Raw genomic sequence first — 26,940 nt, forward strand, 5'->3', positions numbered from 1 at the left:
CAAATTGAGCATTACAACAACAAACTCTTGCTGGAATCAGCTGTTTCACACAATGAAAAAAAAAAGAATTATCCTGGCAAAACCTCTTCTACATAAACACAGAAGAGAAAACATTTTTTTCAGACTTAGGAAATGGACCAGCAACATTTTTTTCAACCTCACCTCATCCAGAACTTCGAGGGTGGCGAGGTCGTCCACCTCATCTGGGTCGGTCTGCGTCTTCATGTGGCCTCCTCTTTTAGTGTGGATGCGTTCATGCCTAGAACTCACAGAACCCGCAGCCCACTTTCACTGAGCTATGTATGTAACGTACACATGACACTAGAAGTCATCTGAATTCAAATTCAATGCAGTAGCACAAACGTTATCAGTGCACGACGGTGGTACACCTCTTCACTTTAAACCAAGAGACTGACTGGTGGTTTTACCAGGTGTAGGAAGCCAGAAGCAGACTAAAATAAACCTTGAACCACATCTTCATCTTTTTACAGCCGCCTCAGAGCCACAAGTCCCCTTCCTCCCCACGGCCCAAGCTGATGTATGTTCAAACTTTACAGGGGAATTGTACCGTGGAGGGTGCGTTGGAGGGATATGGGTGCTAGGAGCCAGAATCAACCTTATTTCTGGACATCTGGAGATCATTTCCCTTCTTCCTTCTCCCTGTCTTTATGCTGTATAGATTAGGTGTACAGTTATATAAATATCTATTTTTCTTTTATAAAGAAGCATTTTATGGAAGTCATTTATTCCCTCATTCTGGGAAAGATGTTTTAGACTTTTGTCATTTTAAGCAATGAAAGGGAAAATGTGCCACCTTTTTATGTGGATGTCTATATGTGTCAGTGTTGATGGTAAATGTAGTCCATTGAAGCAATACATTCCACACAATCGCCTACATTTACCATCAACACCGATTCATCCACATAAGTGGTGAATTCTCCCTCTAAATATTTAATCTTTACTAGCTTAAAAAAATCTAATTATAGTTTTAGCTTCACCGGCTAACTTTTTAGAAAAAAGGTTTCTAGGAATACCTGATTACAGTCTATTGTTTTGTCACATAATGTGATGCCAGAATAAGTGCTAAAACCTATTCTGATGGTTGTTTTTCCTGTCGCTCACAAGCTCACAACCTGGGTTCCACTACTACAGCATCAAATGACAGGATGACACAAAACGAAAAGGTAGAAAAAGCAACAACAACAACACAATTCAGGTGGGCAGCATGTAACCACTCTGAAATCAGCCCATGTACTTGACTGCAAATACATGCGTGATCACAACTACGAAAAGCTGACTGAACAAAAAAAGGGGAAAAAACAAAGCCAATTATCATCTACTCCTACTGTGGCATAGAAGGTCATATAGGCATTTGTTACCTGTCATTACTGTCTGCGCTTCTGTCTGTCTTTCCATGATGGCTTAAATGACATAAACGGGATTAACATGTCATGAACCGCACGGGCAATACACACTTTCTGGGCCAGCATTTGACTCATGTGAGACACACGGTGCAGCCTGCAGAGCGGAGCCGGATAGAGCCGTTGTTTATGCTGGAGTGACAGGGCTTGTAAAACATCCAGCAAGGAGGGTAATTTGGATTATACTGTCTGCAAAAGCTGAGCTGCAGCCTACCATATAAAACCCACTGACAGGAAGACTTTTTAAAGTTTTCTTTCTCTGGTTTTATAGCAAAATCTACCAAACACTTGATGGTGTGCGAGTGTGCAATCACTAACACACACACGGACATTTTGGAAAGGCATGAAATATACAACTACAGTTAAGACAGTACCTGGTTTTATCAACGACTCCTATTTGTTGGTTGAGATCAATGAGTTCAATCAGTTGTTTCTGCAGTATTTTCTCCCGGCCGACCATCTGTTTGATGAACACATGCTGGAGAAGGTCGAGCACGTTTGGTCTCAGCTCAAAGTCCTTAATCAGACATCTGAGGAGGGGGGGGGGGAAGAAGAAAAGGTAAAGGAGGAGGAGGGGAATGATATTTCTCAGATATATATTCAAAGTGCGCGTGGTTATGTAGCATCAGAGTAAATATTTAGTCTTCACCCAGGCGAGAGGAACACACTCACTTGCAGATGAAGTTATTAAAGTCGTCTGACCAGAGCTCCGGCTGGTGCAGGGTAGGCGGAGGATTTCTGTTCATGGAGGGAATGAAAAAGATAAATGGAAAGATAAGATGAGATGGGATTTACGCAGGCGGGCCGGAGAACAAAAAAAGTGGAGCGGCGGAGTGAAATCTTAACTATTCATCATCGAGGACGTCCAGAGGCGTTTCTGCCGTGGCGTGAGGCACTAACAAATGACGCTGCCACCTGTGCAGCTGGGCTGTATTGATTCAGCTGATTTGATGATATAAAAGCAATAGTCGGTCACACTCGGCATCACATATATATATATAGCCAGAGACGCACGTCGTTCAGGGGTCGAGCCTCGCAGCTGGCAAACAACTGAGCTAATTGCTGTAATTCTGCTTCGAGTACCTTTTTACAAGAGGGCTCCTGGGGAACGGCGGGGACGTCGTTGTCACTAATGCTGCTAATGCGCGGGCTCCTCTTCCACGTCGGCTCCGACAGCGATAAATTGGTTTAATGAGAGGACATGCATCTCCTGTTTATCACACGGCACACCCAATATAGACGGCAAATGCACAATTTATTTGGAGTCTGTCCTGCTGATGCGGTGACTATAAAAAGGGGTTTTCTTATCCCAAAGACTTAGAGAGGATCACACTGAAGAAATTATTATTTACCGTTTTAATTCCCTGGATATAAATATGCAGATTTATTTTAATACTTTGCAAATTCAGCAGCAACGCGGGATGCATTTAAGCACTGTAGAAAACATCGAAATGAGGGTCGTCCTTGATGATCCTCTGCTTCCATTTGGTGTTGTTACAATAAATTAAATAAGACAGGGTGTGTAGGGATCGATGCCCTCAGCGAGGCTTTTTCCAAGACCTGCCTGTCGAATGAAACCCAGACCAGTGAGAGGCGGGAAGTGAGGAGTGTGAACAGACAGCCTGCAGCTCCGGCTACAGCAGTCACTTAGAATGTGGGGAAGCTGTGTGATGTCTCCCGTGGAGCATGACCCCCAGAGCAAACACACGGGACAGCCATGTCACAGGAGCTGCCTGGTGTGTGTGTGTGTGTGTGTGTGTGTGTGTGTGTGTGCGTGTGTGTGGGAGGACAAAGGGACAAAGGGGGGACACCGTTTCAGGGGCAGTGACGGACAAAGTGCTGTGGCGGTAAGATGACGGTGACGGTAAGTGCTTATGCAGCTCTCACACTAGAATCAGGAGACGATAAACAATTACTTTTTCACCTTCAGCCCACAAAACACACAGATGAGAAACAGGGCGGCTGTGCTCTCAGCCTCCACCCACAGGATGCATGAGAATAGCGGTTTATGGATGAGCCCCTCCGAGCAGAAGAGGAAAAAAATGCCATTTGAAATGAAAAGACTATACTTCGTCTGGTGACAGTCTGTATGGAAAATAAAAGCACTGCTTTGGTGAGGAGGAGATGGCTTCTCTGCAGGATTGACTGTCTTTAAATTCTCCATCAGTGAGGTGATTAAAAAAATCTACCTGTTTAAGCTCTTTTTGCTGTTGAAAAAACGTGAAAGTTTAAAGCACTATTTTTTGGGGGGAACAGTGGTGGAATATTAATAAAGTTACTTCATAGCAATGACGTTGCATTACAAGATCCACCAATAGCATGCACCCTGTCTAAGAAGGCGTGGTCATGCCACAACATTAAAGTTCCTTATAGCAGCTTTAAAGCTAGAACCCGACCAGCAGTATTGACTCAGAACAGTAGAACATGCCTACATTGATGGGTAAAAGACCTCACAGCCTTCAGATAATGATGATAAATTGCTGTGTCGGCGTGTCGGAGGCCCACCTGGGTATTTTGAAAAGGGCTCTCATTGGGTGGAGTTCGGAGAGGGGTGGGTCTCCATCTCCCAGCTCTATGGCGGTGATGCCGAGCGACCAGACGTCACAACGAGCATCGTAGGTTGAGTCCAGCTGCTGCTCACATGCTATTACCTACAGCAGGGGAAACAATAAGAAAAGCACAAACATATTGCAGAATTACAGAAATTCAAATTTAATAAGCCAGTAAGCAAAATACATAAATAAAATACATAAATAACCAAGGAAACTAATAGAGTTTAACAGAACCAAAGCTGCAGTCCATCATCTTGTGCCATGGCAATACACACACACACACACACACACACACACACACACAATCATCTTTGTCCTTAGGGCAACATGGCACCCAATCAACAATATGAATCATTTCTGAGTGGGAGGCATGTGTAAACCTAATGCGTGCGCACACACAACACCAACACACACGACAACACACACACACCAACACACCAACACACACACACACACACACACACACACACACACACACACACACACACACACACACACACACACACACACACACACACACACACACACACACACACACACACACACACACACACACACACACACACACACACTTATTGTCAATTGTCTGAAATCCATTTTATTTGTATTGCCAATCCCCCCCAACAGGCATGTACCTACGTAGTACGTACACAGACAAATCTTTACCAGATCACTAATAATAACACATCCTAAACAACAAATTTGTCCGTGCACACGCACACACCAGCAGAAAAACATGGGAAAAAATATGATAAATCAGTTCTAATGAAGATTAATGAGTAAAATACATTACTTTAAATGATCAAAAATAAGTCTCAACTTACCCCACAACTCAAAGTGACATAACCAGATCTCCTCCAGAACGTAGGTAACACAGCGTTTGTGTTAATGTGATACTGTATATTATAACATAACCCCTTAAAAACGGCAGAAAAATCTTTGGTTCTGGTGAAAAGAAGTTCTATCCTTGTTTACAAATCTCAGCGCTGGCACCAATAAACCTTTCGAGCGAAGACTTTGCAGTCTAGAGAGTCCACCTGACGAACATTTTACACAAATGAGATTAAAATCCTGCCAGAACACGTCATGCATACTCTAATGCACAATTTGCACGGCATGCAAACCTCATGTAAAGAAATGTCCACTTTGATTTGACAAGTGAATCTGCTGATCAGGGGGGGCAGCATCCACACCGGCAGGAAGCAGGTTCAGTGGTTGTAGCAGAGGATAGCCTTACGCATCTTATCAGAGGCTGCTAACGGTTCATCTGATCACATCTTGATCGCCGCCGAGGTTAAGTGTGCAGATGAGTGGTTACGGGATGCCAGTTACATGTCAAGGTTTTCCTGCACTGTTTTGGGTTCTGCTCAATGAAATATAAATGAAAGTCGCCTGTGAGACAACACCTCTGCTCCTGCTGAACACTCTGCCCTCACCTTAAAGTCAGCTCTCAGTCGTGTGTTGTTACCGTTACAAGATGCTGCTGGACCTTCTTCACAGTCAAGGCGTCACCTGAAGTCCTTTAACTTCTATAGCACAACTTTCTACAATTAGCAGGTGCTTGTGAGATACGGTGAAGTGATAGCTGAGTGGTTCGGACTCTGACCCCACCCCTATCAATTAAAAGGCATAAAAGGCCCCAAAAATGCAAATTATTACAGCCCAAAAAGGGGAAATTCAATATGTGGAAAAACGCTTAGCAAATTCCTTTCATTTCATTTAAGTACATGAAATTGTTACAGTTGTTAAACATTGTTTTGTTGACCCCATGGTCTTTGTTTTCTTTTGTCTTTATTCTACACATTCTTCTTGTCAAACCCAAGTGCCTACATTACCCACAATGCAGCCAACTCTGGGTGTGTTATGCTACTAGCAGATAATGTACCTTTTGAAAAACAAAAGATGTTAAACAACACACAAACACGGCAGCTACTTCCACTATTGTATGACTTCCTGGTGTCTGCGTGGAGGAGATCTGAGATCTGATCAGATGCTGTGATGGAGGCTGTCCATTCCTTTTTATTCATGCACATTGTATTTGACAGTGTTATCTCTTCGATGATTATTAACTGTGGCCCACTGGGACCTGCTCCAGGCTAATGTAGCGTAAAGAGACGAGGCTGCGGGAGCGTTTATGGGATACTTTTACTGTACCTCTGGAGCCATCCAGAAGGGAGTCCCCACAGAGGTGTTCCTCCTCAGACGGGTATTTGTCAGCTGGGCTGAAACACCTGCGGGGAGGAGAATACACACTTTAACCAGGACCAGCACTCAGTGGAGACAATCTCGGTGATGTCGGCCCGGCTGGTGGAAGAGATGATCTGTGAAGAGGGGGACGCTGAACAGCGAACAGCGGGGGGGCTGCTCAGCTGATACCGGCCTGAATGGATCTCTCTCGTATCACACTGATAGAGCTGTCACTATAGTGACAACAAGGGAAAACAACACTCACACACACACAAGCATCACACACAACATATTTCTTTCCGCCTCAAATGATAGATTGCTTTGAATTACAAATTCTTATGTGACTGCAGGTGATGTTTTGCCAGGCGTCTCAAGAACAACATTTGAATACAACTCAGCTGTAAACAGGCTTCGGCAGCTGGAGACATTTCACCGTCTCCGTCAGGACAAGATATTACAATACCAATGCTAGATTGCAAAAACAAGGGATTGTTTTTTTTACAACTAAAACTACTTAGAAACTAGTTTAAAATGAAGACAGAAGAAAATAAATGTGTCTCTTTTAACTCCATTAATTCAATTTTTCTTAAAGGAGAAGAAATTAGAACGTCTCACAAGTCCATTTGAGCAATTTTAGGCTAACTAATTGCCTTTTTAGCGAGCAAACAATGTAGCAATGTGTTCACTTTATCTACACGCAAAGACAAAATAGGACAAATGCAATGTGACAATGGAGTCAGAGGTGGATAAATTCAGCATAAAGACTGTGGAGAACGAGAGGGCATGTTTGTCTGTTAATGTGCGGTATGAAGCCTGACAAGGAACACGCTGACCCACAATCGTGACTTCAGTCCAGTCCAGACAAATCAACGTTACGCCTCACTGTAATGTATCCCAGGGCTGGCTCAGCTGAAGCAGCAAACAGGACCAAAAAGCAGAGCCCCAAGACAAAAGCGGCTACCGAGGGATCTACTGATGCACGACGTACTGCTGCAGAACAGTATCTGCATTATTTCATGTGAAAAAAATCAGTCTGCAGAACGTGAGCTTTCAGGACGCGCTCAAATACCCACGACTGTTCAAATCGTGTGCACGTTTTACGCCGTGTGTTTCGGCGGTGTAGTAGAGTGATACGGTGCTGCTGGTAGGTTGAAGCCAGAAGGCGGAGATCAGCGATGCAGCGGGGGGGAGAAAAAAAACAGTTCTGTTGCAAACATCAAAAGGGATTAGAAACATGTGCAGGAGGGGATATATGCATCACACACACAGGGACCGTCACATGCTGTCACCAAACCACCACACGGTGACACTTCACTCCACGTTAGTGAGAACAAAGCCGTCGTCCAATCAGACACACACGTGTGCTACAGTATATATATAAGGTATATGAACGTGTGCGGATACAGAAACACAAAGGGACCCCTATTAAAGCTTTCACAGCCGCTCTCTTTCCACTACATTAGCCCGGAGAGGAGCCTGGTGGGCCACACTTAATAATCATCACAAAGATAACGCCATCAATTAGAATATTCATGAGAGACCCATGAACGAACAGCGCCTCTCGTTCTTCCGCTGCTTTTTTTTGGGGGGGTGGGGGGGGGTGGGAGGGGGCCATCTCTTCGCTATTTTGTTTCCTCGTCGGTGATGAGTCACTGCGGGGGCTTTATCTCTTCAGCTGCTTAGTGTGGCGTGCACCCCTCCACATGAAAAACCATTAATCCCAGCGTGACGCAGTGCCTGCGCCGAGCACCGAGGCAAGAACGAGTCGCCGTTTTCGTCACTCTGCAAGTTTTTATTTTTGTGTGTGTCCGGCTATTTCTAAACCGCTGCTCCTATTTTGCTCTTCCTTTTTTCGGATGGCGTCACAACCGGTTTCTGATAGAAATCTCAGCTGTCAGCGTTTGCGAACAAGCTGTAACAAAAGATGTTGTTTGCACGAGGAGAGATTCCACTATGGACGTCAGATTGTTCATATTCTTGAGTTGGCAAATACTTAATTGGGTAGATGATAACAGACAGACGTCCGAGTCTTATCTGCTCAGTTCGCTGCCAGCTTGGTCTCAGGTGGATGACATGGCATTTACTCGGAGTCGCAGAAAGTCAGTCAGATTTTTCCACTTAAATGCAAGTCACACATGTGTTGCATGCTTGATGTTCCAATTTCCCCCCAAAAGCTATCTAGCATCTTACTTCACAGCAGCCAGTTATTTCACACATATATCTCTCATATCTCTAACGCTTTTTTTCCCCACTTTTCTAAATGCTAACGTTCACATGTTCACAATGACAATGCTAACGTGCTAATGTTTAACAATGAGCATCACATCCACAAAATTAGACATATAAATGCTTTAAAAAAAATAGATGTTACCATTTCTTTTTGAGATTTTAGATAGCAAGGTCAGAAAAAACGATCCATAAAAACGTTTCAAAGATTGATTTTATTTTGAAATTAGTGAATTAAATTCCTTCTAACACACTTTTAGGAACACATGGAGTTTTTTCTCAGAACTTTACCTCCCTCCCCCATGTCTGTTATTCTTTTTTTTAACCTACAATGGTACTACTATTAGATGTAGACTAGTGTAGGGAATCATCAGTCACCTCCAAATTTGATATATATATATATATATATATATATATATATATATTGTAGACTTTACTGCATCGATGCAGAATCGTTCAACAAAGCATCATATGCATCATAGAATGGATGATTTCTCCCACCTCTAATGTAGACATCACTATATATTCATGGAATGATTTGGAAAGCACAGTTTGAATTGCATCTCTAACTTTTTAATTCCCAAAGTCCTCCAGGTTTGAGGATTCTTCAAAACAGGTGCAACAAACAGGTGTTGAGAATCTCTCACAGCCTCGTGGAGGATGAAGAAGCTGCTCCGAAGGCAAACCAATCCATTAATACAGCCCTCATCCACTCCTCCTCCTCCTCCTCCTCACATAAGAGCTGTGCACTTTGTGCTTCATGGTTAGAAAAAGGCTTTTAAGAGAAGCCCCACAATTAGCAGACTTAATGCAAACCTACACACGTGTTGAGTGGGGATTTTATTTGTAATGAAAACACGCAGCCGGTATTTTTTTTCCAGCAGGGGTGAGTCATCCCCTGGAAATAGTCAGAATCACTTTGCCTAATGTGAGCCACCAATCCCAGAACTATAGTTGTGCTGCTCTCATTTGGTTAAGAAAAACCCACACGGACGAAATCCGTGCAAACACAGAGTGAATGGCCACATTGTCCGCCGCCGTCTGCCGGAGAACGCAAACGCCGGGGCGGTAATGGAAAAGTATAATCGTCTGCCGCCTTGTCGGTGGGTTTGTATTCCAACCTCTCGAGGAAATAAATTAGTGGTACAATTTATCTGGCAAGCGTCCGCGGGTAATGGATTTGACCCTCTTGTGTTAAAGCCATAACATGATTTTCATTGATTGGACGGGACAAAAAAAAAACAACACGACGTGGTGCTAAAGCTCCCAAAAGGATGCTTACCAAAATCCACGAGTTTGACCCCTGCATACGTCGTCAACAGGATGTTGTTGCCTTTGACGTCACGGTGGATGGTCTTGTTGATGTGCAGGTGCTGGAGGCCCTGTGGATGGAGGGGGGGGGGAAGATGGTTAACAGCTTTTTCTGGCAAGCACCTGCCTTGAAAATTATCCTGTACGAGCTCCTTTCATATTCAGGGGGAGGTTGTCCTATTGAGCTCTACAGTACATCATTGTCTCCCTCCGTGCTCATTCAAGAGGCCTGACTTACCATGAGAGCCTCATGCAAGATGTAGGCAATAATGGCTTCATCCATTCTGTCCCCTCTCTTCAGCATGCCCTTCGCCAGATCGGTCACAGAGCCGCCATTGCAGAGCTGCGGCAGACAAAGAAGAAGAGGAAAAACTCAACATGAGTCAGCACTTATAGCGGAGCTTATATAATACGTCCAAATCTGCGACATCTGATGATATTCACAGTTTCAGAGGATGAAAAAGTTTCGATCCTGAGATTTCACTGTGAGAAAAGAGATGCTTGGAAGTAATTCTGTCAATCTGTAGCAGCTTATCTTTCTGAAGCAGCTTAGTGAGACATGAAAAAAAAAAAAGAGAAATCGTGCCCACGAGGAGAATGTGTGCAGGGTTTAATCTACGCTGCGATGACTAAGCAGGGTAAATATTTAACATGCACACATTATCTTCAAATGGAGTACATCCTCTTATGTTTTCAGACAATGCCAACATTTCGATTAGAAATGAAATGCCACCATAGCGGAGAATTTCACACTGGAAACGGAACAAGATTAAAATCAGCTTTCTCCTTCTCATAGCGAAAAAAAAATGTGTTTGTATGCGTCTTCTTATGGTATACGGCGTCTATGTGTGGACTTCAATAGCAGTCCCTCTTGGAAAATGACAGAAGATTACAGCCCAGTGGGTTGCCTTGGCAACAATAATAACCCTTAATTTGGGCCTTTCTTTGGGAGATGCCAGAGGTAGAGGCCGGAGGTACACAGAAAATGAGACGCTCTAAGATTGCAGCGCTGGGGGGGGGGGGGGGGGCTGCTAGGGAACAGAAATGGTAGATTCTGTTTGTAAACAGGGACGTCTTTGTGGTAAAAGATATCATCTACACATGCATTAAACACACAAACGCATTTTTTTGTCATTCATCATAACTAGCGAATATTTAGCATTTCAATTCCCGTCGACAGGAAGTTTCCATCGTATTCCTTTTATGTATTGAACTTGTGTTCTTGTATGATTACACTAATTTCCCCACACTTGTAAAATGAAGGCTTAATTAGGCAGTAGACATTCGGTGGTGCGTGGTTATTTGGGATAAGAATCAGTCCCCTGCAGCGATCGCACTAAAGAGAGCATGTATCAGAAAAAGGTTACCAATAATAAACGTCATTAAGAAATCTATACGATTTTTGCAACGCGCCTTCGAAATGACAGGGTACAAGATAATGATGCAATATTTATTTCCCTAAGATTGTAAGGGAAACAGTACATTTTGACAAAAATGTCGTATCGTGGCACTAGACAGATAAACGATGCGTTATGACATTTATGAATATCTTCCACTGCAATCCCAGGGAAAAAACTTGCTGACTGGGACAATAGCAGCATCATCAAATGCACATCCTGCAATATCTGCGGCTGTGTGGCTAAATCTTCAGTTAGGGAACCATTTTATCATTTCATTATACTTCCACCAACAGGGCTTGATTGCCTTGAACATCAAGTGTTTCTATGCTACTCACTGTAGCTAAGTGAGCTGACCACGGGAAGCTACAGCATGGCTTCTTCCCCCTAACAGTGAACTCTTGATCAGAAAATAGCAAAAAAAAAAAATACATCACAGTTTCTCAGAGCCCAATGGGACGTCCTCGGATTGTTTGTTCCATCTAAATCATGAAAAATATCACAGATTTCATTTACAACAATTATAAACAGATCAAAGCAGCACATCATCACGTTTGACAAGCTGGACTGAGCAAGTGTTTGGCATTTTTACTTAAAAAACTACAAAGAAATATGTAGAATTATATTATGTGTACTCTGTGACTTTTTTCAGCTGTAATTGATTTTAAAAAGGCACTAATGATTTATTTTCTTCATCAGAAAATACTAAAATATTCAACATTAGATCATAGATGGATTATGAGGCCCCTTTTACATGCACAAATATGAAAAAGACCAACACCCCATTTCTTTGTAGTGTGTCTATTCACAGTCGTTTTACATCTCATTGTTATTGATTTATGTCTCTTGGTAGTCAATTTGTTCCTCCTTGTGTTTTGTATCTCTTCGTGGATGTTTTGTATCTCTTCATACTTGCTTTGTATCTCTTCGTGGTTGTTTTGTATCTCTTCGTGCTTGTTTTGTATCTCTTCGTGCTTGTTTTGTATCTCTACGTGCTTGTTTTGTATCTCTACGTGCTTGTTTTGTATCTCTCCGTGCTTGTTTTGTATCTCTTCGTGCTTGTTTTGTATCTCTTCGTGCTTGTTTTGTATCTCTCCGTGCTTGTTTTGTATCTCTCCGTGCTTGTTTTGTATCTCTTCGTGCTTGTTTTGTATCTCTCCGTGCTTGTTTTGTATCTCTCCGTGCTTGTTTTGTATCTCTTCGTGCTTGTTTTGTATCTCTACGTGCTTGTTTTGTATCTCTTCGTGCTTGTTTTGTATCTCTACGTGCTTGTTTTGTATCTCTTCGTGCTTGTTTTGTATCTCTTCTTGGTTATTTTACGGCTAGTTGTAGTAGTTTTGTGTCTCTTTGTGCTTGTTTTGTATCTCTTCGTGCTTGTTTTGTATCTCTTCGTGCTTGTTTTGTATCTCTTCGTGCTTGTTTTGTATCTCTTCGTGCTTGTTTTGTATCTCTTCGTGGATGTTTTGTATCTCTTCGTGCTTGTTTTGTATCTCTTCGTGGTTGTTTTGTTACTCTTCGTGCTTGCTTTGTATCTCTTCGTGGATGTTTTGTATCTCTTCGTGGTTGTTTTGTACCTCTTTGTGGTTGTTTTGTATCTCTTCGTGGATGTTTTGTATCTCTTCGTGCTTGCTTTGTATCTCTTCGTGGATGTTTTGTATCTCTTCGTGCTTGCTTTGTATCTCTTCGTGGATGTTTTGTATCTCTTCGTGGATGTTTTGTATCTCTTCGTGCTTGTTTTGTATCTCTTCGTGGTTGTTTTGTATCTCTTCGTGCTTGTTTTGTATCTCTTCGTGCTTGCTTTGTATCTCTTCGTGCTTGTTTTGTATCTCTTCGTGGTTGTTTTGTATCTCTTCGTGGTTGTTTTGTATCTCTTCGTGGATGTTTTGTATCTCTTCGTGGATGTTTTGTATCTCTTCGTGCTTGTTTTGTATCTCTTCATGGTTGTTTTGTATCTTGTTTTACGGCTAGTAGAAGTAGTTTTGTGTCCATTTGCAGTGGTTTTGTCTATTGTTGTAGTAGTTTTCCATCTGTGTGTGGTCGTGCTGTTTTTTTCTCTTGTCATTACTTTGACTTCCCAACAAGAAATATTTACAGTCACTTGAAACACCATTGCCCCAGGGCCCCATGAGCACTCAGGTCCAGCGTAGACCTGTAGACCCATTCGGCAACTGGAGTGAAGCAAGTCTTTGACCTTGACTAAGCAATTGAATAAGTTTCCACTGCCATGCTTTGTATGTGATCTCTAGCTGCCTATCAATCTACCATCCATCAGGAGGCCAGAGGGCTGGTGCAGGATGGATGGCAGGTATCTCAGCTGCCACGCGGAAGCTTAATCACTCCTTCTCCCCACTGTCAGACGTGCAGACAAACTGCAGTTAAGTAGAGAATACCGCCGAGGCTCCCACAGACAGCACGGCGTTCTGACAACGAGCCGCCCCTGACGTCAGTCCACATATCACTGCTGCCATATCACCTGTCATCATTAAATTACACGGGGCAGACAGACGAATGCATATTAATGAGATGTGCAGCGTCCTAGATTTAGCAGAGCTAAACGCTAGCGCCCTCACCTCAGCCACAGTGCCCACTTCAGGAAAGTGATGCTCAACGTCAGCATTAATTATTTGAGATGTGGTGAAGACTCAAACCTCTGCAGAGTGAAAACGATAAATGAAACTTCAGATTATGGTAGCAGTAAACACAACAACGTCAAATATGGAAAGTCAAAGCCAAATTCACGGGTTGCCATTCCCAAACTATTAGATAATATTCCAAATATAGGCTGCAAAATTGTTGCTGAAAACCTGTACAATGCAACAAATCACACAAATAACTGACTGTTGCTTAACATGATTCTTAGAGCTGCTCAATTTCTATTTCCCGCCACCAATCTACTTAAAATCTTAAGATTCTTTGTCATTTTTACGGCAGATATTGTTAAGCTTGTGCACAATATGCTTGGTGATTAGATATAAAAAGGGTTTAAAAATACATTTTTCTATTTCAGCTACTATTTCTACTTTAAGATCCATGTCTTACATCTTAATCTTGAACTTCCACAATAAATATTAATTTTCAAAGAAAAACCACTGAACAGACCGATAACTGAGTGGGATACTCTCCATTACAAATGAGGTCAGGTGCTTGTTTAGTGATGGAAATGAAAGTAGTCGATCAAAGAAGGGCAAAAGAAGCGGATGAAACAAATGCAAAGATGAAACAAACTGCCTCAGTAAAGAGAAACCACCGCGGCCGTTAATACACACAGGTGCTGACTTTTTAGTCACTACCTTTGATGCACGTTTCCTTAATGGAAATATAAATTGTATTTCTAAGTTATTGGCAGAGTGTTGGACGGATGTGGTTGCATCATGTCTGCAGCATTGAACAATGGTATGTGTGTGTGTGTGTGTGTGTGTGTGTGTGTGTTACACACTGGATCGTCTCCAGAGAAAGACACTCCTTTTGTTAGTGTGGGGTTATCGTTTTCACAGACACAATAGCTGAGGTGTCTACTTTCCGACACCGTTCACTGAAAAGTCCGAACACTGAATAACAATTTAAACCTCATTGTCAATTAACGTAGTGTAAAGGTTGGGGTGCGAGCGCGAGACGAGTCAGGACAGAGACTAATGAAGGCCGCTGTGGTTAATGTTTTACTTCAGAAACATCAAAAATCAATGTGGATTAGGATTAAAAAAGAACCAATGTCTCTGGTTTAGATGGAGATTTAAGGAAAAACAATATACGGTAGATAATATGTTGACGTCTACTCTACCAGCTTTGCAACCTTTAATCACTGTCATGGTGAAATACTGCTGGACGATACGGCCAAATAGATTATGCACATGTGCAACAGGGACAGAGCGACATGAGGATGCAAGGCCAGGACCCGAGCGGACGTTCTCACGCGTGCACCAACCGAGGCGGCGACCTGTACAACTAACTCCATAGAACGTACGCCACGGGTGAGCTCGCTGCATCTCCCCGCCCCCCCGGGAGTGCTCTTTTTGAAGTCTTTTTATCTGGAGCAACCACTGCACAAACTTATCTTCCGCCATACTCCTATGGCCTCTCCCATAATTACTCGCACTGCCAGAGGGGGAGACAAAAGTTCCGCACTTGAGCTTTAAGTGCCATTTGACAAACTCTGAGTGTGCTGTCATATGGCTTGTTATTCGGGAACGATTCTTTACAGCCACTCTTCCATAAAGCCATGTTTAATGTAGTGCTACGGAGGCCGTTTAACAAGTGCTTCCATCTCTGCAGGGAAACGGAAACTCCTAAAGATGCAATTTTGGCCCTGATAAAAGCCCTTCATGCCCAGTTACTTCCTCCATTTCCAATGACTGAGCCCCAGTTTTACACACACACACACACACACACACACACACATATGCTGTCTCTATAACTCTGATGTATACATTTTAAAAATAAAATAGTGATATATTTACAAATGATTTGTTAAAAATGGTGATGAAGCTGATGTGAGGTGTGATAACCTACAGAAAAAGATGATATATGTGTCCTGAGTCATTATTATCATTATGTGGAGTTATTATGATAAGTCAAAGTAGAGATCAGTAGCTTTTGGACAAATATAAACATCAGCTTTTCCATGTTTCCATGCGTTATTTTTTTAGAAATGGTAGCAACAAATCGAAGCCGAAGAATTAGCAGTTTAATTCTGCAAACAACTCTTTTCAGACAAAATGCAATTTCAATGTATTATTATTTTATTTTTGCGTTATGGAAGATGGGACGCATCTTTAAGAAGGGCTTTTAAAAGTTGCACTTATCGTTAGCCTTAATTTAACGGGGCCGTTGGATGAAACACTGGAGGTCGCAAATGATATGCACATCCAAATCAGGTTTTTATTTCCAGTTAGAGAATAAAAGTCGCTCCGTCGTCGCTATTCTTTGAAGTACGTTTGGGCTCTGCGGCAGCAAAATTAGACCGACACACATGAAAGCTCGCTCGTCTCGGCCCACATCCGCCGTCATAAAGGAGCTGCACTACAGAGGCGAAGCCAAGAGCTCCAGACCCTGATGAGAGGCTAATAAAGTAAAGGATGCAATTTGTATGTATTCTGTTCATAATGAGCAGTCTGCAGTCAGAGCGGAGCAGAGAAAAGGCTCCTCTCAGAGCTAAAGGATGGAAAATTACAGTTCAGAAAAAAAAGAGGGCAGTAACCATGGTGAATGACCACCTCACTGCCTGCTTTCCTGTCCCTTCACTGCTAAAACCCCATGTGCATCTACTTCAGAGTGTGAACACACACACACACACACACACACACACACACACACACACACACACACACACACACACACACACACACACACACACACACACACACACACACACACACACACACACACACACACACACACACACACACACTAAACTGTCAGGCAGTGATTTCAGCCTCAGGATTAGCCCACAGATTTGTACTGCCGGTTGCAGATTTTTGCAAGGGAAATTCTCAATATGGTTATGCAAACCACCCGAGGAGTAAACAAAGGAGCAAAGCTGAGTGAACTCCTCTAACCAGGTTTGTACTTTTTACTCAAAGGAAATGAGTCCCAACAGATCAAAACCAACAATCATTTTAATGCAAAATGAAGAACCGTGTTATCAGATAACGGTCTTTATTTTCCTGATTATTCAACATCTTAGATTGGGCTTGATAGCCGTGCAGAGTAATTGCAGGGTCCTCTGCAAAGGTCAGGTGGGAGGACAGCGATGAAAAGGGAAAGAAACACAAGCTGGAGGGGTGAAAACTATCTACTGGGTTAGCGTAACACTGCTGCTGTTGATGCAAAGAGCTTGGATTACAGAAATATGGACACTGTTTTAGCAAGGAACAGCACAGGTCATTGATTTTTTATATTTTTCAAATTAAATTTTTAAATGCATTGGTGCAAATTCAATACTTAGGCAAAGCTGTGCTTTGAACCAAATACTTTCATCAGCAAGCTAACATGCTAATTTTCAACAGCGAATGTTCACCTTGGTCGCTATTATAGTTTAGCATGTCAGCATGCTAAACTTGAGTAGCACTAAACACAGACATGACGATGCTAAAGGAAAAGTCAAGTGACGAAAGTTCTCAATGTGTCAAGTGTGAAATGTGAATTTATAATAGACACTGAACCAAAAGTAACAATCAGATGGTTGTAACAGACGCAAAGTCAAGGCATCACCAATTCGACCTCCGGTCACCATGGATACAGGATCAGTACCAAAGTTCATGGCAATAACTGTTGCCAGACATTAAACTTAAATCCAAAAAGGCCAACTGCATGATAGTGCAGGTGTAGACCTGTCACAGCATCTACTTTTGTTAGATGATATACTCCCAGAAATAATTGTGATAAAAGGATATTATCGTCATTATAGGACCATTTTATATCCCTGATATAATGATTATAAAAAAAAATAATAATACAAATACACCTTATTAAAAAAGCAATGCACTTTAAATTCTTAAATCCAAAATCCATCCAAAATAAATAAAACATAAATAGAATAAATAATAATAGACTCCTAAATCCTGCTGTTTACTCTGGCCTCATGTTGGCAACTTTTGTAAACAAACGTGCATTTAAACACAACGGACAAAACAGAGGTCAGCAATCAAGGTCATGTCCTCGAACAATAAGTCAATATTATTGTTATTATGGTGACAGGCCCATGCTAGACCCCCAAAGTGATCTGGATTCATTCTAGTCTGGGGACTGACTGTCTGTACAACATCTCATGAAAACAGCTGTTAGACTAGTGTGGCGGATCAACCAACAGCTTTCACATTAGCATCACAGCTTTGACACTTTACCAGCGCTCTGTCTTATCAACCCTCCTCATGTTTGTCCACCATGGTTGCCAGGTTTGCTCTCTATCAGAGCAGGGACACAGATGACGTGGTCAGGAAAATCAAAAGGCAAAGAAAACCCCACACACGCCACCATGTTGGGCCCCGTAGATCCTTTCCCTCCAGGTTGACCTCCATTACATCTCTGTCTGCAGTTTGACATTTGAAAGGGCTACAGCAGGCAATGAAATATTAAAGGCAGAGAGGCGGGGAGCTGTACAGAGGCAGCAAGGTCCCCTTGACTTTCCACAAATGTAGAGTTAACCCGGGAACTGGATTTTTTTTATTTATTCAAATCAGATTTGGCTGTTCAATACAAAGCAATTCAACTTTTCAGTCCTTTTTATTCCCATACAGACACTCTGGCCATCTGAAAAGCCATTGGCATGGGTTTCAGTAAAGATTCAGACCACAATAAAATGCCAAATGCAGCATTTTATTGTGGTCTGAAAATTCTTTTTTTTACATTCAGCAGAGTTTGCCCAGAATATAAACAACAGAAATTATCCAGAGAAGATGCTTGTGGCTGTGTTTCCACCTGCTACAGTAGACATTCAAACTAATGCACTGCAGCTGCCCTAGTGAACAGAAATCCCTGCTCTACAGCTCTCAGCAGGGAGCCCACGACACGCAGGCTCACCTCCACCCCCACAACACATCCATGTTGCTCGGCTGCGTCCAAATCCCCCAGGTGGCCTATAAGTAAACTCCTAGACTGCCCTGGATGGCTAAAAGTGTTACATAATCCCTGACCATGTTTGGTGACCGCTGCATTTACCTGGCGAGACACGCTGCGTGATGTACAGCCAGACCTTTAATCTGCACGTATACTCTGTTTGTCTGCACGGGTCGGCCGCATGCACACACAGGTGAATGCTATTTCAGGTCTCAGTCAAATATACTGCATGTGGCAAAACCCATAGTGGCTTTTCTATTCAAATACAAATATGTGTTCCTACCTCCAGTACGAGCCACAGCTGGTCTCCACATTTCACATCCTTCTTGTAGTACATCCCGTAGAATTTGACGACATTGGCGTGGTCAGAGAGAGCTTTGAGGATGTTGTACTCTGCTTCGATTTCCTCATCGATATCCTGGAAAACAAGCACAAAGAGGAGCTAAAAGACACTTGTTTTGACATTATTTAGCACTTTACATTCATTTTATAGGAACTGTTCTCGCTGCAGGATGCAAATGGAACATGATAACACAGCATTATAAGGTAGTGTGAGATTTTTAGGAGTTTCGGTTTTTGCAAGGGTCGAGTAAAAACATAAAATATCAGCAGTGACATCACGTCGGGTACTCTGCTGCGTCGATTTTTATTCCATTCCCTTAAAACAAAGCGATGTCTACGTGTCACCTTTCATCACACCTTTAAATACCTGAGTCCAAAGTGATTTTCGCTTCTCAAATAGATTTGTTGACACCATAAAATCCTCCAGTATTTCAGGGGAAGTATTAGTGTGTGTGTGTGTGTGTGTGTGTATATACTATATATATAAATGCGTGTAAAGAAACATGTTTTTCCAGTGATTAAAATGATGGTAATGATGTTGCTCACAGGCTGGTGGACCGAGGATAATCATTTCTCAATAATGAGAAAGGGCAACAAATTCACAAAAGACTAATGAAACTTTTATTAGCATGAAGGCTGGATGTAATAGAAAATGGCTGCTCATTACAGCTGTTAAATAAGCCATATAGTTCACTGTACCTAAAAGGAACCCCAGAGGAGTTATAATGGTGCCACAACATGAACTCAGTGATTCTTTCTAAAAAACGTTCATTAGTCTCTATTATTTTGCTTTTATCTGAAAATAATGACCTTTCCTAATGGTCAAATTCTGTCACTGTACAAAATGATCTCTGCTTTGTAGGACGGATGAGACCCACATGGCACGGCATGCCGTCATGTATCCCTAGGCGTCAAAAAGTTCTTACTTTAGGCCAAATGTAATGTAAATTCATCAGAGGCCCTTTGCTGAGGCAACACTTGTAGTTGCTTTTCTAAATATCCTGTGCAGGAATAAAGAAGAGCAGCATGATGATAATCTTGTGAATGACTGAGCTGATGAGTCACTCACTGAGCTGATGATGTCGGCTCTATCAGAACTACCACAGATATCGCGTTCACGACATGTCAAAACAGCATAATTAATGCTAAATAAATCTTCTCAGTACAAAGATATCCTGACGTAGCGACTGAAAGCAAACCGTTAAGTTAACAAACAGCTAATCTGGGGAGGATCTAATCTGTGTCGGTGTCTCCGTCTCTAATATACAGATGCTATAAATGTGACAGAGGGGCCACAAGACAGTAACTTGTCGGCCCCGTTCCTCCACCAAAGGCATAAACACAAGTCTTTGCTATAAGACGCGCAGTCATGCAGTGATAGACTACACCAATATATGGAGGGGCAGCATAAGTCATTTTAACTAATGCATTCAAGTCCCAGATAAGAAAAGCCAACTTACATGGATGGGATCCAGTATTTTTACAGCCGCTTTACTCCCATCAAGTTTGTTGAGGACCTTGTAGACTTTTCCGTAGGTCCCTTTCCCGATCGTCTCGATGATGTCCCAGGAGTCGGTGGGATCTGGAAAGTTGTCAAAGACCAGCGATTTCCCTGATTTTGGAAACATCTTCAGGAGGGTTCTCCTATGAGGGAAAAGCACACGGGTCACAGTTAGAAAAGAGCTGGTGGAGAACCTGCAGCATTACCTGAAACAGTAACATCTGTCAGGACACAAAAACCTACCTTTCTTTGGATTCTCAATTAAATAAACAACCTTGGTTACACTGAACAGACGTGTAACCGGATATTATGTACATTTCAAAGGCTGGTTTGAGCTCAAAGTCAATAAATCCCTGACAGAGAGTGTTATGTTGCACTGGATTCTTGACAACAAAAGACACAACCAACTCTCAGCAATGGCTTTATGTGAAAGAGCTCATCTGCGGCTCAAAAGACTGGGTAAATAGTTATTTTTGGGATGGATCATTTGGATTTAACACACTGGAACTAGGTGCTGGATTTGAACTTTTTGGAGCAGGACTTGATGTCATGGTGACATGTGGTTTCATTATTGGGATATTTAAAAAGCATATTAATCACTGACGCATTATGGTGTATATAGTAACCACTAGCTTTCTATATCTGGCATATAAACCATGAGAATTGTATTCAGGGGTTATTAAATGCAATTAGATGAAGCAAGATTGTTTCTTTGCATGGAAATGTGCAAAGTAAAGTTAGTCATAGCCAACAAACCTTTCAAGTAAAGGAAAGCACTGCTATATCCTACATAAAAACACCTCTAAACACACAGTTCATAAACGACATAAGGGTGCCTGTTGCTCACAATTGTACATTAAAACTGAAAACACAGAAAACTAAAACCACAATAAAAGCAGAATAAATTGAAAGAAACTTACATTTCTCTCTAAATGAGACCTGAAGCATTTGGGGGGGAAATAGCTGATCCATATCTGTGCAAAAGGTTAGCATGGAAGCGGTGTTGGTCCAGCCTGGCCTGGACTGTGAGTGTAAACCACAGAGGAGGAGCTAACGCGAGCTAATCTCACTAGCAATTCCCCCCCCCCCTGCACCAGGGCCTGCCATTGGAAACCATCTCTAAGCGATCGGAGATACGATGGGATTAGCAGGAATTAGCCACTGTTGCAGCGTGAGCCTTTCTCCAAATAGACGCCCATTCATACACAAGGAAAGCTGGTTAGAGGGCCTAAGTGCACAGAGCTGCAGCGGGCCACTCCTTTTATTATTAGCAGTTGTCACTTTATTTATTTTCAAGGTTATTTATCTAAATTAGTTGTGATTATTGCCATGATATAAATCTGTTTGAGTCACTGTGAACAAAAATCACAGCAGAGGAACATAAAGCCGGCACACGTACAGTATTTTTGCAGAGATATTATCAGTCATTATCCATGCAGAGCAATTGGACTCCTCTACATGTGCATCGATGTGTAGGTAATTGCACTCGTGTTCGCCTAATGTACGGTGCCTAAGTAACCTGCAGACATCTTCAATAAAACATCGCTGCCTCTATATGTGAAAACAGACTGTGACACATGAGACGGCAGGGCGAAACCTAAGGACTCACATTGGACACCTCCAACGGGAGCGCGGGCTACAAGGAAGTGACCCCGGCGGACAGACAGTGTGTGCCTGCCTGCGCTGGGTTATCTAACCTTGTCCAGCCGGGAGCACTGGCTGCTTGTCACTTTCTGTTAGCTGTTTAGGGATGTGGCGTTAACAGAAGTAGAATGATGTAGATGTATCTTTATATGTAGTTACTGATGTAGAGTATATGAATCTCTGAAAAAACGTCATTGTTTACCTTGAAAACAAGCAAAGAATTACATGCAAAACTGGAAATGTACTCCACGTTACTGACGTGTAAGTGGAGGTTTGGCCACTCGAAGCTCTTTGAGGAAACAGAAGATCCTTTTTGCAAAAGGGGACACCGGCGTGGACTAATCTGTGACGCTGATGAGTGGGTTAAGGTTTCGGCTTAACCTTGGCACAAGAAGGCTGCTGGTCTACAAGCCAGGATAATCTGGCTCGCTGGACACAGCAGAGTGAAAAATACTTTCACTTGGAGTGCATGACTTTTGTAAAAAAAAAAAAAAAAACAACAACAAAAAAAACTGTTGGTTTCTAATAGAAGATAAAAATACCTCAAGCACAAAATCCTATCTATTGTTTTGGTAAAAACAATCATTTAAGTATTTCTACAACATCGCACTTCAGATCTAGGAAAAGTCATGTTTCAGATAAAAAAAAAAAAACAACAACCTTAAAAGGCAACAACAAACCTCACCAGACAAATCTGGTTAGGATTTTACTGCTGCCAAAAAAGTCATAGTAACTATAAGCCACACCGCTCTGTATGGATTTAAATCTTGGCAAATGATTGCAATGCTCAATAATTATTTCATTGTTTATATTTACTGACCTTTGATGGATGATGGTGAGAGGGAGGTGAACGAACAGAGAAACATGGATGGTACAAAGCATAGACTCAGACACATAGAAACATGGACAGACACACACACACACACACACACACACACGTGCTGTATGCACAGGTAAACACACACTTGCAAAGAGCCACTCCCAACGTGTGCAAATAATGAATCCAAATGAAGCAGCCATGCTTTCACCCAGAGAAGCCAGTAGAATATGCACATCAATAGGTCAACCAATAGTCGCCGTCATACTTACTGTGTGCATTGACATGCTGGGGGATCAGTCGTGGATGACAGCATTAGCGAGCAGGAGCAAAGTGTAGTTCCTCCAAGTAACCCCCCTCTCTGCTATGTGTTATACATTAAGCACAAGCAGCGCTATGTCGCAGAGCAAACCAAAAGTTGATGTGCTCAGATAACTTGTTTGAGTATTTAGTTTGAGAGAGAGACTGATGGTGTCATGAATTCGCCCGCAGAAGACGAGCTAACAGCGGGCGGCGGGCGCAGCGAGGAGCGATCATGTGCAACAGGCCGTGACTGCGCCGGAGTGCTCGGCCTCTCGGCATCGTTCAGCGGTGTCCCATTACACGGCCACGGCCGGGAGAGAGAGACGCTGTGGGGCCGGAGCCAGAGCTGGACTGAGAGTTCAGTTCAGAGGCCCGTATGATGGCGTCCGAAGCTCGGCTCAAATTATTTATTATTTATTTTTTTACATCAATAAATCATTGCCACTAGCTTTGAGGTATTTGTAAACAAGCCTGGCACTCTCCCTAAAGAACAATATCTGATGATTGGATGAAATGTCATCCCTACATCCAAAAAAACGTGTTGCATTTCCCCAACATATACTATTTCCACATCTGTTTAGCTTGCTAACATGGAAACTATTGACAAGCTAACCACTATATCCACACATAAGAGCTGTTAGCAAGCTAAACGCGCTCTAAAACCACCATACACCTGTTTAGCATGCTAACACACGAGCTGTTATTAATCTGAACTACATCCACTTCCGTTTAGCATGCTAACACACGAGCTGTTATTAATCTGAACTACATCTACATCCGTTTAGTATGCTAACAAACGAGCTGTTATTAATCTGAACTACACCCACATCCGTTTAGCATGCTAACACGCGAGCTATTAGCAAGACAAACCGCTGTTTCCGCACCATTTAGCTTCGCGCGAGCCGTTAGCATGCTAACCTGCTAGCTAAACCACTAGCATTATTTCACCACCAGCTAAACTGCGTTTCAACACCTTGTACTATGCATTTACTAATGACAATTATAACATGAATAAAATGTCTCTATACAAGTTAAGTGAAAAAACGGTGCATTTAACTAAAAAATATAATATATATAATATAATGTAAGTAAGGGATGTTGTCGTCTATAATTTTAAGATTATTAATACTTATAACATAATCTAAAAAAAAATGCATCCTCTATCCACCTCTTCATGTTGAAAAGTGATATTTTATGCTGCTGTAACTTTCACTGCACATTATTGATTCTACTCAAACTGTCAGAAACGAATTGCTCAAGCAGTGAAGCTGTTAATTTTATCATGCAAAGGAACAGATGGCGCAGTGATTGTTTTCCCCTAAATACTCAGAGGCATGTATCCATCAGAGAGAAAGAGAGAGAGAGAGAAATGTTGTATAAAAAAGCAGTAAAAACTATTCATATATGTATAATAATAACAAAACTCAGGGTACTTGATGTTATTCTTTAGAATTAAAAATGAAAAGGTACATTTAGTCATTTTCTGTTGTTTACTATAAGTATTAATATGCAGTGATTATTGTCAGACATGCACTGAACCTCTCAGATCTCTCTTGCTGAGACAGTCCAGTCCCTTCCACTGAAAGCCAACCCCACTCCAGTTGGTCAGTCTGTTGAAGTCACCTTTCAGGTCTGTACAGTACGGTGGAACATGACTCCAATTTGCCAGAAAGGGTAGCAAGTTGAACTCTTATGGAGAACTCAGCTGAAATATTGATGGCAGCTGCTTGATTATCACCTCAGGATAACTAATATGACTGCCCCTGCTGTGCTTTTTGCCCTTTACCACCAGACTGTGACAGGAAGAGCTAACACACAGTTTTATTGTGTTTGTCTATTTTTTTTAAACTCAGAATGAGTTTTTATTTTCGATGAAAAGAAGAAGAAAGAGGAGAAGAATGTAATTTTTCATTTATAAAATAGGAACTGCAATAGTTCCAGTAGCTTTGGCCGTATACAGCCTCATCAATCAGCTGGCTTTGGGGCCCCTGGTGTTAGTCAATAATAAATCTGGGGGCCATTGATGTCTCTGTCCATTACAGACACCCTGTGAATCTCCGCTCTCTCTCTTCACCCCCGCCTCCTACCAATAACCCCCCCCTCGCTCTCCATCTGGGAGGGACCCTGCGTGGTCAACGTGGAGACTTAAGTGTGGCTCCCTCGAGCTCGTCCTCCAGGCTTGAAACGGCGGCGGCAAACCAACCTCATTTCCTGCTCCGCTGCTTTACAAATGGCTCGTGGAAGCTGAACCAAGACCGTGGAGGGGGGGGATGCACTGATGGCCATAATAGCCGTATGATTAGAGCGGGCAAAGGTCCAGCTCAGCGTGCAGACTGGACACACCTCCCCACTCCCTGCCTCGCTATTTAGACCAGATTGTGAACAGAAAAATACAAATGATGGAAGATTTCTGCAAAAACAAAATGATCATTTTCAAAATTATTGCTTTTTTTGTCCTCTTTCATTCTCAAAATTGCTCAAAATTCATGCAAACTGTAGCCTCTTGGCCTTGCTGCTTCCTGCACACAATTGAGAAAAGTCTGCCTCTCTTTGCCACATATGAAATACTGGATGAGAACCCCCACGTGCAAAATGTGTGACGTGTTCCATAAGCAGTTAATAGGCTTAATTTCCTGACAGGTAACCTACATAGTGCTGCACCGCACCGATCAGCCGCTACAGTCTCAACACTGAAGAATCATCCTCTCCGACTGACACTACCCATGAGATATCTCATCTTATGAACCACATGAGATGGCTGCGTGATCGAATAATCCTCCTCACATTCCGTACATCCTCCTGCTTTGATGTGCTTATTTTAGTCTTCTCATTTCATGCATGTTGACCGAATAAAAGCCCAATAATTCACAGCGTTTTCTACCGAATCAAGAGCAGTGGATTTGTGGCTAGATAATGTTATCTATTTACATAGAGTATAAATAAAAGAATACGTTTTGTTGGTGATAATTATGATGGAAATCTCAACAAACTTTGGTCAAACACAAAAACAAATACAATCTGGGAGCATAGAAGCTGGTTTCCTTTCCTTTTGGTAACATATCTATCGGAGTGACACGGATTTTGTTGTTAATAATAATAATAATAATAATAATAATAATAATTTCCCAGATGAACATCAAATCAAAAAGCCAGATGCTTAAATATAAAAGGTTACCTTTAGCTGTCTTACCTGAAATTAAAGTGGCTGTTTTCAAACGCAACTCCACCGACGACTCATTTGTGAAAATGTGTGAGGATTCAGAACAATGTAAGTGGTTGAAGGACAATTATGTTGTTGAAAATTAAGTGGCACTGGAATGACAAGTCATTCAGCCTCTTCTCGCCCACTCGCTGATGCCCTGCCTGTGTTGTTATTATCAACATCTCTGCATTGTGTCATAAACTAAGTAAATCTTCTCGGAATTTGGAGAAAAGTAATTAACAATCCACATGAAAAGCATAAACCCGGGTGGTATAATTGCATTACATTTCATCAAAAGGCTACGAAATGTACGCTCGAGAATCAATTTTCTTGGCGGAATTGGCTTCACACTGCACAGAGAAAGACAGATTGGCACTTCCTGTATTCCTTCGGGCCGAGCCGGTTTGCTTTAGAAAGCGGATGAACAATCTGCTGCAGTGGTGATACACTGGCTTTGAAGGCCAAGCTGCAGTTCATGAAGGTTGA

The 26,940-nt window shown here is 42.1% G+C and overlaps 1 protein-coding gene across 6 annotated transcripts in view; it reads right to left on the reverse strand.

Moving 5' to 3' along the window:
• Nucleotides 1-21,517, reverse strand: part of myo3a (myosin IIIA) — a 41,996-nt gene extending 20,479 nt beyond the window's left edge. For 2 of the 6 annotated variants that reach the window (XM_084034237.1, XM_084034233.1), the window contains exons 1-10: nucleotides 20,448-20,631; nucleotides 18,929-19,063; nucleotides 9,936-10,040; nucleotides 9,669-9,768; nucleotides 6,128-6,204; nucleotides 3,927-4,072; nucleotides 2,094-2,159; nucleotides 1,796-1,951; nucleotides 1,380-1,421; nucleotides 163-259 (exon numbers count right to left, since the gene is read on the reverse strand). In XM_084034237.1, coding sequence (XP_083890363.1) covers nucleotides 163-259; nucleotides 1,380-1,421; nucleotides 1,796-1,951; nucleotides 2,094-2,159; nucleotides 3,927-4,072; nucleotides 6,128-6,204; nucleotides 9,669-9,768; nucleotides 9,936-10,040; nucleotides 18,929-19,063; nucleotides 20,448-20,615 — 1,092 coding nt within the window. In that variant the 5' untranslated portion in view covers nucleotides 20,616-20,631. Of the gene's footprint in view, nucleotides 1-162; nucleotides 266-1,379; nucleotides 1,422-1,795; nucleotides 1,952-2,093; nucleotides 2,160-3,926; nucleotides 4,073-6,127; nucleotides 6,205-9,668; nucleotides 9,769-9,935; nucleotides 10,041-18,928; nucleotides 19,064-20,447; nucleotides 20,632-21,408 lie in introns of those variants that run through there. The other 4 variants (XM_084034238.1, XM_084034236.1, XM_084034234.1 and 1 more) reach the window with 3 other exon arrangements.
• Nucleotides 21,518-26,940: the final 5,423 nt, after the last annotated feature.

Source organism: Eutrigla gurnardus (genome assembly GCF_963514095.1).
Source record: "Eutrigla gurnardus genome assembly, chromosome: 18".
NCBI lineage: Eukaryota > Metazoa > Chordata > Actinopteri > Perciformes > Triglidae > Eutrigla > Eutrigla gurnardus.